The sequence below is a fragment of the Lytechinus variegatus genome, chromosome 1 (genome assembly GCF_018143015.1).
Source record: "Lytechinus variegatus isolate NC3 chromosome 1, Lvar_3.0, whole genome shotgun sequence".
In the NCBI taxonomy this organism is placed as follows: Eukaryota; Metazoa; Echinodermata; class Echinoidea; order Temnopleuroida; family Toxopneustidae; genus Lytechinus; species Lytechinus variegatus.
This window is the reverse complement of record NC_054740.1, coordinates 50,303,997-50,316,173: the sequence shown is the minus strand read 5'-3', so window position 1 is coordinate 50,316,173 and position 12,177 is coordinate 50,303,997. Positions and strand designations below refer to the sequence as shown.

General features: G+C 36.3%; 1 protein-coding gene across 1 annotated transcript in view; it reads right to left on the bottom strand.

The window, feature by feature from the left end:
- Positions 1–783: 783 nt before the first annotated feature.
- The window catches only part of LOC121415767 (cytochrome P450 2U1-like), a 34,624-nt gene continuing 23,230 nt past the window's right edge, over positions 784–12,177 (bottom strand). The window contains exons 3-6 of the mRNA XM_041609096.1: positions 7,364–7,781; positions 5,364–5,553; positions 3,734–3,871; positions 784–2,420 (exon numbers count right to left, since the gene is read on the bottom strand). Of these exons, the coding sequence (XP_041465030.1) occupies positions 2,230–2,420; positions 3,734–3,871; positions 5,364–5,553; positions 7,364–7,781 (937 nt within the window). The 3' untranslated portion in view covers positions 784–2,229. The remainder of the gene's footprint in view (positions 2,421–3,733; positions 3,872–5,363; positions 5,554–7,363; positions 7,782–12,177) is intronic.

The following is a 12,177-nucleotide window of genomic DNA, read 5'->3' as shown; positions in this document are numbered from 1 at the left end:
AAATCTACTTTTATAAATATTAACAGTACAATGCACGAAAAATTCAAAATTTCATAGCGAAATATGATTATTGGTGTCTGAGTTTAAAATCAAAGCAAAGAGTCTAATTCTTCAGTTTTCCTAGCTTGAGATTTGCGATTAAATAATTGCAGTAGACTTGGTAGAGCAAGGCATAGATGATATTCCAACAAGTCCAAGAAGCAATTCGGTAGTGTGCCTGTGACAAGAGACCAGCTAATTTCTTGTTACAAGCACATTGGTCTCATTTTAGAGCAATATCAAGTAATGTATTCTGAAAATATCCGGTATTTTGGTAAAAAGTTATTTTTCCCCATAAAAATGTAGACATAGCAGTGATAATTGCTAATTTTGAATGGTAACCTGCAATGAAAACATATAAATTCATTCACTACACTTTGGGTATTTTTTTTACAATGATACACCGTTAACCTACTTCCGACTCAACTTTTTCGGAACCGTCTGTAAAAAAACATCTAAAGATGGTTATATTCCACTTTGTCTGTTTATACTTAAACTTGAACTTATCTCTTGCAGTGGGTAAAATATTTTACTTACACGACTTTGATGTAACAGCTAGGTTCTGTCGAGCATCGGAACAATATCCCTTTCCAGGTCTAATTGTCAAAACTCATAGTTCTGCGTTCTCGCATTTTATATATACTTCCATATTCATTAAAAAACTACTTAAGATCCAATTATCATATCAATTTAAAGATTTCGACTAGCGCTTCGCGCGCGTATCAATAGTAATAAATAAGCTACATGCGCTTCCTGTATGCAATTACAAAAGGTGCTATTCAGGCCTGAATATATATTTAAATTTCGCACTCTCATTAGGCCAATTAAATGATGAGATACATATCTTTCATTAATTTCTATAGTCCTAGATCGGAATATCAAATAATTTCAGATAGCATGCACTTCGAGTTCGCATCATTGAAAAAGTGTGATCTATTTCCTGTTAAATTTCCTCCTTTTCAGATTGGAATATCAAAATTTCTCAGCTTGCGCTCGCATAATTTCTCTAAGAAGATACTTATCCTTTATCTTTGATTATGGATGGAAGTGTAGATATAGTTATTTACCGCCTCTTCTTATTGGCGACTGAATGAAAAAATCAAATACTTATAATTTCATGTAACAAAAAGATAAGGTGGGAACATGACATCATGAGCCCACCTATAACATTATGACGGTGTACGTATAACTGTTTTCACAATGCTGAATCAAATATTCAACTGCTCTATCAGATTATGTCATTTTTTATGACACCGCGTTTTTCGCAGTGAAAGTTTTTTTTTTAATTATTTATTTAAATAAATTTAACAATTTTCAGCCCAAAGTACCCCTTCAATAAAAAATGTATGTTCGGTGCCAAGTGTTTACAGCATTGGTAATGGTTAAACAGCATTTATAAAGAAATATATAACTTCCAAGGGCGACATGGCCCTGGGAAGCGGGGGTGCATGCTAGGGGTGCTGTGTGTATTATTCTCTGTAAGCAGTACGGGCAGCACCCCCTGGAATTCTGGTAGGTGTGAAAAAAAAAGATAAATGTAACAAAAATTACCATAGATTTTACTGACCCCCCTTTTTGTTACTTGCTTGTCAAATTTCTCAGGAGAAAAATTACCTTGATTCTTCAGTGCACCTTTTTCAAATATATTTTTTGCTTGTCAAATTTATATCAGCACCCCCAGTCAAAAAAAAGCAAAGATATCGTCCCAGGGCCATTTCATCGACCATTAGCTTGTTATTCCAAAATCATCTGATATGATAATAACACTAAGCTGTAGCTTTTAAAATGAGAATACATGCACGATCGAACTTGTAAACAATGACAAACCTATTTGATTATTCTATTAGTGAAGTAACTGTCAATCTCTTCTTACAAATGATGAATACATAAGATTATTATAGATTTCGGAAAGTAAAACAGAATCTTTATCCATTTACATAAATAATGATTGTTTCATATACTATATTTATACCGATTTTATATTTGTATTTGTAAACCCCGACTAGTTAGGAGAGCTTCATAACAGAAACTAGTTTTTCTTTTAGTCATCCTCAGGCACTAGTCGGCGGTGATTTCTTCTTGTACATAATCTTTGTTGTCTTTTGCCTGGAAATAAAATAGATAAATAAATATATTCATAGGAAATGTTATCCCACCAAAGTTCAAATGAACATCGTAATATATACTCTATCAGTTACTGGTTTCCCTTTTCTTCAGGATTATCTCGAACTTTGGTGGGGAATATGTAATTCCCACCTTCCCTTCAATACCAACCGATCGGCTGTTCTCCGCCAGGCAAATCGTGAATCTCTGTAGTAGACTCGCAAAGATGATAAACAGTTCCATTTTTGCCAGCTTTTCGCCAAGACACTGACGAAGTCCTGAGTGGTTAAACATAATGTTTTGATTAGGAAATTTATTATTCAACAACTGTGCTATAATCTAACTTCTCTTGCCAAATGGACTAGGCCTATATAGAATGTTTAATTTCTGCTAAACGTATATTCGTTTGTAAAATTATAAGGTCACATTATTATGACTAACCAAAAGCTCAAAATAATCTTACATGATCTTATATATACGGATAAATTATTCGTACATTTGCATTGCTTATCCAGCAAATGCTTTTAAACAAAAACGTCTCTGTAATTGTATGTAAATTACGCGTAATCATGATAATGATTATGAAAGAGCTTGCAGGCAATTGCTATACATTTTGATTTTAGCCCGTTATTAACCTTCTTCATTTTTATAAAGTCTTTGTCACATTTGTTACGACTCGGCGAGGGATCGGACCCCAGGGTCCTATGATTGTGAATGTTTCTTTTAATAAGGAGTGCTGGTTAAAAAATAACAAGCAAAAAATAAAGGTTTTAACTGCAAAATGAAGGGAATTTGGCCCAGGCAAAATCTGACACCCCCCAAAAAAGTATTTAATTCAAAATGAAGCTGAGGTTTGGTTACATTTTTTTACCATACCTTCCAGATTTCCACGGGTTGTGGCCTAAGGCAAATAATACACCCAGCACCCCCATGTATTTTTTTTTGGGGGGGGATGATTTAGCACCTCCAGCACATCCGCTTACTAGGGCAACGTCGGACCCATGAACTTCTTTTATCGATTCTGTATAAAACACTGAGCCGCCATGCCCAGTTCTACACTACAATATTTATTCTCGGAAAAAGTTGATCGTTAATGAATTTAAGCTTTACCATTCATGATTATTCAAAATTATGGATAGTAAAGCTATTTAGTCAGTTTATCAAAAGCCGACTAGACCCACTCTAATTGGGATATCATATTATCAGAAAGTATAATTTAAAACTGAAGTTCGCCCTATGAATGGGAGTTTTAATGTAAAAGTAGCAGAAAACATAATACAAAATATAGGTGAAGGTTTGAGGAAAATCAATCAAATATTTAAAAATTTATTGTGATTTTTCTTTATTTGTGATGTCATATGTGCGCAGCTTCCCTATAATGTATAGCGTAGAAAAAAAATTAAATGTCATTTAAAAAAAAATTAATTACAATACATACTAGGGAAGCGGCTCGCATATGACGTCACAAAAAAAATCAAATTCTGAAAAACTTCTTGATTTTTGATGGATTTTTCCTCAAACCGTCACATGTGTGTTTTTACAATGTTTTAACATATGTTTTGGTATTTTCCTACAAAATCATTAATCATACCTATTCCGAACGGAATGAAAGCAGGATGTTCTATCACACGTTGTCCATCCTCGCTCAAGAAACGATATGGGTTGAATTTTTCAGGCTCATTCCAGTACTTTGGACTGTTAAGAATCTCCCAGAGATTCATTATGACAACTGTGTAGGGGAAATAACAAAAAAAAAATAGAAACAACGATATTCTTATTCAATTTTAAATGTCCGCAGGTCATCTTGGGCCCAATATAAAGTGACCCCCCCAAAAAAAATCAGTTGAGGATGTGTTTCACAATGCATGCTAATCCCTTTCCGGAGAATCAAACTTTTATTGAGCGAAAGAACATTCAAATCTCGAGATATCTCATGAATGCTTTAACGGAACATCTTTGATGAAGGCATAAATTTGTACTAAGAGTTGACGTTTTTAACTTGCTTTTAATCATTCACTCCGTGGTATTTTGGGCGTGTGTGTGTTTTTTTTTTTTTTGGGGGGGGGGGGGTGCGTGCGCGCGTGTGTGTACATTAATGTTGGCCTAAATGCCCTTTTGATACAAAGCATTCCTATGTTCTTCCAATGTTTTCAGAAGGAGAATGCAAGACATAGTGATAAAGACCACATGTCGCCCTACATTTTTCAGTTTTTCTTCTAAAAAAGGTAGCCATTCGGATTGTCTTTGAAGTAACGATTCACTCGATCCCTACTTAATCATGTTAAAGATATAAATTCCAGTTGTGGTAACGATCTCAAAATGACTCTTTACAGAATCCAATATGATAACCGCCAAAATGTCTGTTTGCATGAAAAGAAAATACGTGCCAAAGGATTCTGGCAGAAATTGTGTAATTGCTGAGAAATAAGCAAAATAAGCGCGGATTCGGCCCGGGGGGGGGGGGCACTTACATTGACGAGTGGATACCATGCGCGACCAAAAAAACACGTAAAAAAGGATGCCCTTTTCACGATAGGGCACGTTACGTACGTAACGTGATAAGCCATGAGGGTGTCAAAAACACAAAAATAATGGAAAAAGGATATCTATTTCGCTAGAAAAATTACGTGTTTAGGGTCGTATTTGCGGGAATGATAAAACAAAATTAAAATGTTTTATAAAGGATGTCCTTTTTGCCCCAACACTACGTGTTTAGAGTCCTATTTGCGCGAGGTGTAGAAGGTGGGGTCTTTACTAAACCAAGTAAGGTAAAGCCGACGACCGAAGGACCCGTAACAATAAAACATTCCTGTACTTCTTTAGGGGTTCATTTCTTGGAATATTTGCCAAGAGTATCGTTTTGTTTCCAATACTTGTTAAGGGTAGGGTTTCCCTCGCCAATACTTGTCGCGCATGGTATCCACTCGTGAATGGAAGTGGCCCCCCGGCGGATTCGGGCACTTCCGTCGGGTTTTTATTCCATCAATAATAATACACTGTCCAATGTGTGCCTATCTGTGTTGACGATCTTCAGTGTGATCGTTTTTCTGCTTAGATTTTATGATTTCACAAAGTTAATTCTGTTTATGTATGTACCAGATCTAGATCCACGATGATATAGTAATACTTAACCTTGGTTTTACAGACTTTCTCACGAAATCAGTATTTTACTGCAACTACTTTCATTTAGCTTTAATGTTAGCATTTACTGAAGAACTCACCCGAGTCTTTCGGAACGTGGTATCCTTGTACAGTAGAATCTCTACTGGTAAGTCGCGGTAACCCCAGCGGCGCTGGTGGACGTATTCGAAGCGCTTCCATTAGTGTTGCTACGGTGAGAGGGCACGTATCTCGGTCAGACATTTTGGGCGATCGCTCTTCACCGATTGCCTCATCGATTTCTTTTTGGATCTGAAGTAGATTAAAAGTGTTGAGCTAAATGGTCATATGCCATGCATAGCTGCTGCCAGGCATTTACCATTGCTTTTCGCAATGACGCAATTCGCATAGTGCCTGATGCAAAGACTGAAGTGGTGAGACTAAATTAACTATGTATTGTGGGTGCTTAATTGACACAGACAGAGATATGGCATCTATAGTCTACACTCTAGACTAATAATTGACACTTTTAACAATTAGGGGAAGGCGGGGTAAGTTGTGACAGTTTTTGCTTTATGCATGTTAGAATTGATTTGATTAATACTCTTGTCGAAATAAGTACCTTGCCTTGAAATTTAATTCTTCTGAAATATTTTCCACCTATATATAACTTTCTATCCCCACACTGAAAGTCATCGTGACCTTTAAAAAACGATGTAAAATGACTCAACTTGCCCCATATATGGGGTAAGTTTGGGCCACCTTCTGGGGTAAGTTGAGCCACAAAAACTATGTACAAAATGTATGAGGGGAGAACCAGCATGTCAATTTTTTGTTTAAAGTCTTTTCACTTGCTAATTCTCTATAAATACTAACATCCTTTAAAAGGAAAAGAGCAGTCATGCAAATTTGCTACTTTCAGCCAGCATTTCAATCGATTTTTATGGTTTGTTTGTTTTTTAAGATACATTACCATAGGAATTACCATGGCTCAACTTACCCCATGCTGTTTGGCTCAACTTACCCCAGTCCGAACTTAGTGCGATAATTTTGTATCCACACATTTATTATGCATCTATCATATAAAAGACTATGACAAGAATGAAGATCCATATCTAGACTAATAATGTTGTTATCATGTCTTTATTATATGTAAAGACGTGTGTGTTTATAAAAGCAGTTATCTATTTCACACTCTTTTACTTTTTTGGCTGAAATTCATATTTTTCCCTCTAAAAAACTACTTTTTGTTTCAAAGTTGAAAACAATGTGGTGGGGTTAGGGGTTATGCTATGGGTCATTAATACATGACACCACCACAATGTCTGACTCATTCATTATTGGCCTGGGGCTGGTGGCTCAACTTGCCCCTATGCTCAACTTACCCCGCCTTCCCCTATACGATGATTGTATGATTGGTTAAAGTGTCAAATATGAGTCCGTGCAGCAGACTGAAAACGATTTTTCCCAACCAAATCCTGTAAACCATAATATGGGTATCTTGGTCGGAGGAACGTCCGAGTAACTCTGTCCAGATGGGCACTACTTTGACCTTTCCTCTGACTGGGCTTCCTCCGTGATAAGAGAAATATCTATGGAATTTTCCGTGCATGATACCATTTTACCCCGACACGCATCTGAACGATGTTATGTCGGTCATAAATCATATACATTCGTGGGAAATATTATTTGATTTGGTTTCATTTTTCTCTCTAATTCATTCTTAGACTGGTCACCCTACCTGCGCTAAATGAGATATCAAATCATTCCTGTTTAATATAATAGACGTGAACTTGTCAAATTACAAACTTCGCATTTAAATGCTTGCGAACAACGAAGATTCTAAATCTAAGAAGATATCAGATGGGAACATTATTTGTAAGAGTCTAATTGTGTACAAGAAAGAATCAGCACTCGTGTGTAGAGTCATGGTAACTTACGAACTTAGCTCCCATGCACGCAACCTATCATCATGTAAACATTCAACCGAACCTCTTCTTTAATGGTCTCATTCTGTCATACTATCCGAGAGGCTCAATTCCGTACATTGTTTTCTGAAATCCTGAGAAAGTCATGAAAATAACACTATGCAGTTTATCAATAGACATAATATTCAGGTTACCTCTTTCATAAGATCCGGATGCTGTGCCACGAATAGGATGACCCAAACCGAAGAATCACCTGTGGTGACCATGCCAGCTACGAAGATATCGAAGATCAGCCTCCACTCCAAATTCTCTTCGACAACACCGGTAACGCCCTGTTTTCGTTGTTGCTTTACTTCGGCCATGTAGAGATCGATCAGGTCCTCGACATTTAGAGGGTCGAACTTTTCCTGGTGCTGCCTGACTATTGATTTGATATACGTGACGGTTTCTTGAATGGAACAACGGAATTTGGCGAAGAGTGGAGTGTAATAGAGGAGCGGGAAAATGTTGCCGATGGATGTCAGTGAGATGTCTTCTGTGACTAGCTCGAGGTCACCAACGACCTTTGTGAATTTGGGGTCGTCGTATTCAAAGCGATGTCCACTTACTAAGCTTCAGGGTGGGAGAGAGAGAAAAAAAATTCAGGAAAATTGGGGTAGTGACATAAGAGTAGAGGTAAAATGTAGATAGAATACGAAAATGTGCAAAATCTTGCTATCCGCCCACAAAAAGGCTTTAAACGTTTTCTAAGGTGCAAAGTTGTATCCAACAAAGATCTTCCAGTTTTTCTTTTAGGTGATTGCATCTGCTTTATGTGTAGGGCCAGAGAGTAAGACAAAGACAGGGTCAAATGACAGGAATTTAGGTGGCTTTCATGAACTTCTTCTATACAATCAGCTCAAAACTTCCAAAGGGGGAAAAAATAATATTAGATGATTTTCATTATCGAAACTTTGATAGACAGCGCCTTCTTATGTTGGCAATTTTGCTGAAAATTTAAGTGTGACAAGACATCGATGGGGATGAGGCCGGATGCGGATCTATTCTTTGTTATAATACATTTTGACAAGCAAAAAAAATACATCCGATTTTGATAAAATCTTCAGTGTTTATTTGTTGGATTTTTCTCTATTTATTCAAATAATTTTTTTGTTGGGGTGGACTTTGTCCTTTAAATATGAAAATTGAAGTAATTACTGCAGCGATTATGACTGCCGATAAACATCTTGTCATACGTGTCACAATTAGCATTATGTTGTTAAAATCAGGGGGATGAAAATATTCGAAATCGTTTACACAAGTATGGATAACAATGTTCAAATCTTTTGCAAGTTCTATAAGTAAACCATGTAGTGCAGTTTTGTTTAGAATTGCAGTTTGGACTATTTCTGTTTTGTTATTGAATTGGTCAGCTCGGGGACCGAGCTTTTCGAATGAGGGAGTTCTGCAACAAAATGAAAGGTTTATTTAATGTTCAGCATGGTTTCGTAACAGTGAACAGTGTAGAACAATTTTTAATCTATGTATATAGTTGCAAAGGGAAATTCAGCAATCGTTTGTAATCGATTTTGTACGTATTTTCTTTTAAAGGCATTTAAGCACTATTTTCTGAGAAATAATGATGTTTAAAACTATATGATTGCGTTAGAAATTTGTCTTTAATTGTTCTTGACTGTTTAAGTATAAAAAGTGGTGAAAATTACCTATACTGTTTATTTATTTCATGATCCTAACTGTTTTGAAAAGAAGAATAAATTTGAAGGACTGACAATCTCCCTCCTAAATCGTTAAGCTTAATCGAACGCCATGCTCGATTATGAGCCATGCAATACGTTTGGCAGTAAGAGGTTTTTGAACGAAAATGTTCAATTTCTTATAGGAACCTGCTGCGACAAGATGAGCATTATTTAGTTAAGTTATAATAACTGAATACTTTGCTTCCTGCTTGTCGTTATATTGTTTAATGGAGCCGCAAGTTCATACATGGTCGGAAAAGCAGGAGGATTAAGAATACTGACTTTATCATGTTTATACTGAGATATGGAAAATACTGAATTACCGAGATACGGAGAATACTGAGATGAGTGAGGAAACTGAAATTACTGAGATACCGAAATACTGAAATTACGGACATACTGAATACTAGAATTACTGAGATAATGGAGATACGGAATGACGGAGATGTTGAAAGCCATGAGATATAATCCAAGTTACTGAGAAGGAGCAAAGAGTCTGAAGTGCAAAGACGGACTTTATACCAACTGGTTGTATATTGCAGCCGAACGAACCAGCTCATCGGGAAAGAAATTGGTCGGCTACAATAAATATACTTCTTAGCTCATATATAAACAACATAGATGTATAATTAAATAGTGCGAGTGTGAGGCGCGAGCTAAGGTATTTCGATATCCGTTCTGGCCTCATCAAAAGGGGGCCTGTTAAGGACTACTTGCAGTTACCCATGAAAACGATGCATATTTCAACAATCAAATAATGCGAGCGCGAAGCGCGAGCTGAAAATTTTGTTGACATCCCGACCTTATATTGAACATAGGCACATACTCAGAACACTTTTTGTAATCATGAACAGGATAGGTATATAACCAAACAATTGATGCGAGTGCGAAGCGCGAGCGGAAACAAAATTGAGATTTACATCTATGAACGGGACACTCTTTTCCTGTTTTGTGAATCAGGAAAAGAATAAGAAATCGTGTTATCTTCCTATACATTAATAATGTGAGAACGAAGTGCAAACAGAAAATTTGTGATATTCTGATCTGAAACTGGATAATTAAAGCACGTTTTAAATAAAGAACAAGCTGCCTATCTAAAAAAAAAGAGCATGCGTGCGCGTGTTTAGATTTACGCTTCGACTCTTGGGCATTCTAAACAGGCCTACATTCTTCATTATGAAAATCCATAATGCGAGCGCGAAGCGCAATTTGAAAATATTTGATATTCTGATCTTGAAAATGGTGAATTTATGCACTATTTCAAGCACTGTGTAGAAAAATTCTGAATTGGATATGGATCGCACTTAATAAATGACGCGAGCGCGAAGATATTTTTTATTATTATTTTGACCGTGGACCACGACATTCTCATAATTTTCCTATTCCTCTTTCTAAGCGCGAGATGAACCTTGTCGATATTCCAATCTGAATGAGTGACAATTTGATTATTAGGAATTCATGAAAATAAGCCTAATTAGAACGCGACATTCGTTGACATTAAGGCCAGAGAACTGGACATTTTAAGCACCTGTGTAATTACGAAAATGATGCAAGGGTTAACATATTTGTAGTAATAAAAAAATTGTGCGAGTGCAAATCGGAAGCTGAAATATTCCATAGAATGTCATGAGAGGGGATTTTAATAATTAATAGAGGTACAGTGTAAGAAACTAAGTACAGTGCTTGTATAATGACTGCACTACGGATGCTGATTTTATTGTTCAAATTAAAACTAGAAAATCAGCACTCGTAGTGCAAGCACTATATACAAACACTGTAGCACTTATTTTTTTACAGTGTATACATAACTCACCAATCAAAATGGGAGCGCGCAGCGGGAGTTAAAATGTTTTGGCAATCAAACCTAAAGGGGATAATTTGAGAACTGTATGGAATACACGAAGAGAAAGTACTTCACAAATGAAGTAATGCAGCGCGAGCTGACCATAAAACAGACATTTTGGAACACTTAAAAAAAAAAAATTAAAAAAAAAAATAATAATGAAAGCTCGATATCGGATAAATATTTTTTTTGTATATAGACTTCAAAATTTGATATGTTAAGCTCTATATCAGCCTAGTGAGCAAGAGATGAATCGTATAGAATAGACAATGTGAGCACGACGCGTAAACAAAAACGAAAATCTTATATAGGGACATAAAAAATGTCTTCTCATCACCTCATTTTAGTAAATCATCTTCCTCCTCTTTCCTTTTCTTTTTCTCTCTTTTTCCTTTCGTTTTCTGTTTTTCTTTCCTTCCTTCCATTTCTTTCTCATTTCTTTGCCCCTTCCACAAATAGTGGGGGGGGGGGGGCCGTAACATTTGAAATTGTGTCGCCCCCCATTCAAAAAAAGTGGGCAGACGTGTCCCCCTGGGACTTCCACTCATGGGGCTGACGTCAATTTGACAAGCCCCCAACAAAGTTTCTTTCCAAAATGAAGGTCATTTTCGTCCCGAGAAATTTGACCATAAAGAAAGGTTTAGAAAAAAAGAAAGGTAATTTTGGCTACATTTCTCCATTTCGTCACACCGTCCAGAATTTTGGTTACACTTCGTGATTCTGAAGGTTCGTAGTTCCAAAACACGTAAATTGCCTATACCTCGATGTTCGTTAATCCGAAAACTAAAAAGGGTTCCTTAATCCGAACATTTGTGGCGTTATTCCGAAAACGAAATAACGTTCGTTGTTCTGACGCGTCGGTTCGATAATCCGAAAACGAAATAAGGTTCGTTGTTCCGAAGATTCGTTTATCCGAAAACGAAATAAGGTTCGTTAATCCGATAATTGAATAAGGTTCGTATTTCCGAAAATGAAATTAATTCATTTTGGTAACAAGAACGGTGTTGTTCTTGCAAGATAACAGGATATTATGCAATGATAAACTAACGAACGATGATATATGTGTGTGTTGTGGCCAGTATTTGGAATAACCTCCCTATCAACATCCGCTCATGTCCTTCACTGCAATTATTCAAAAACAAACTAAAGACCTATTTATTTTCTTTGTAATATCCATTTGATTGATATTGTTAGCACTTGGAGAGCAGAATATTCAACATAATTATAATATACTTTAAAGCGCTTTGAGCATGTTTACATGGAAAAGCGCTATATAAATATTAAATGTATGTATGTATGTATGTAAAACATGTATTGATTTAAGAATATAGGCGCCCGGATCAAACATACGCTTAATTTGATTTTATCTGAGCAAATGCTGCCCAAGCAAATGGTTTAAAGATGCAGCTAGTGTTGGTCGTTTGCGAGT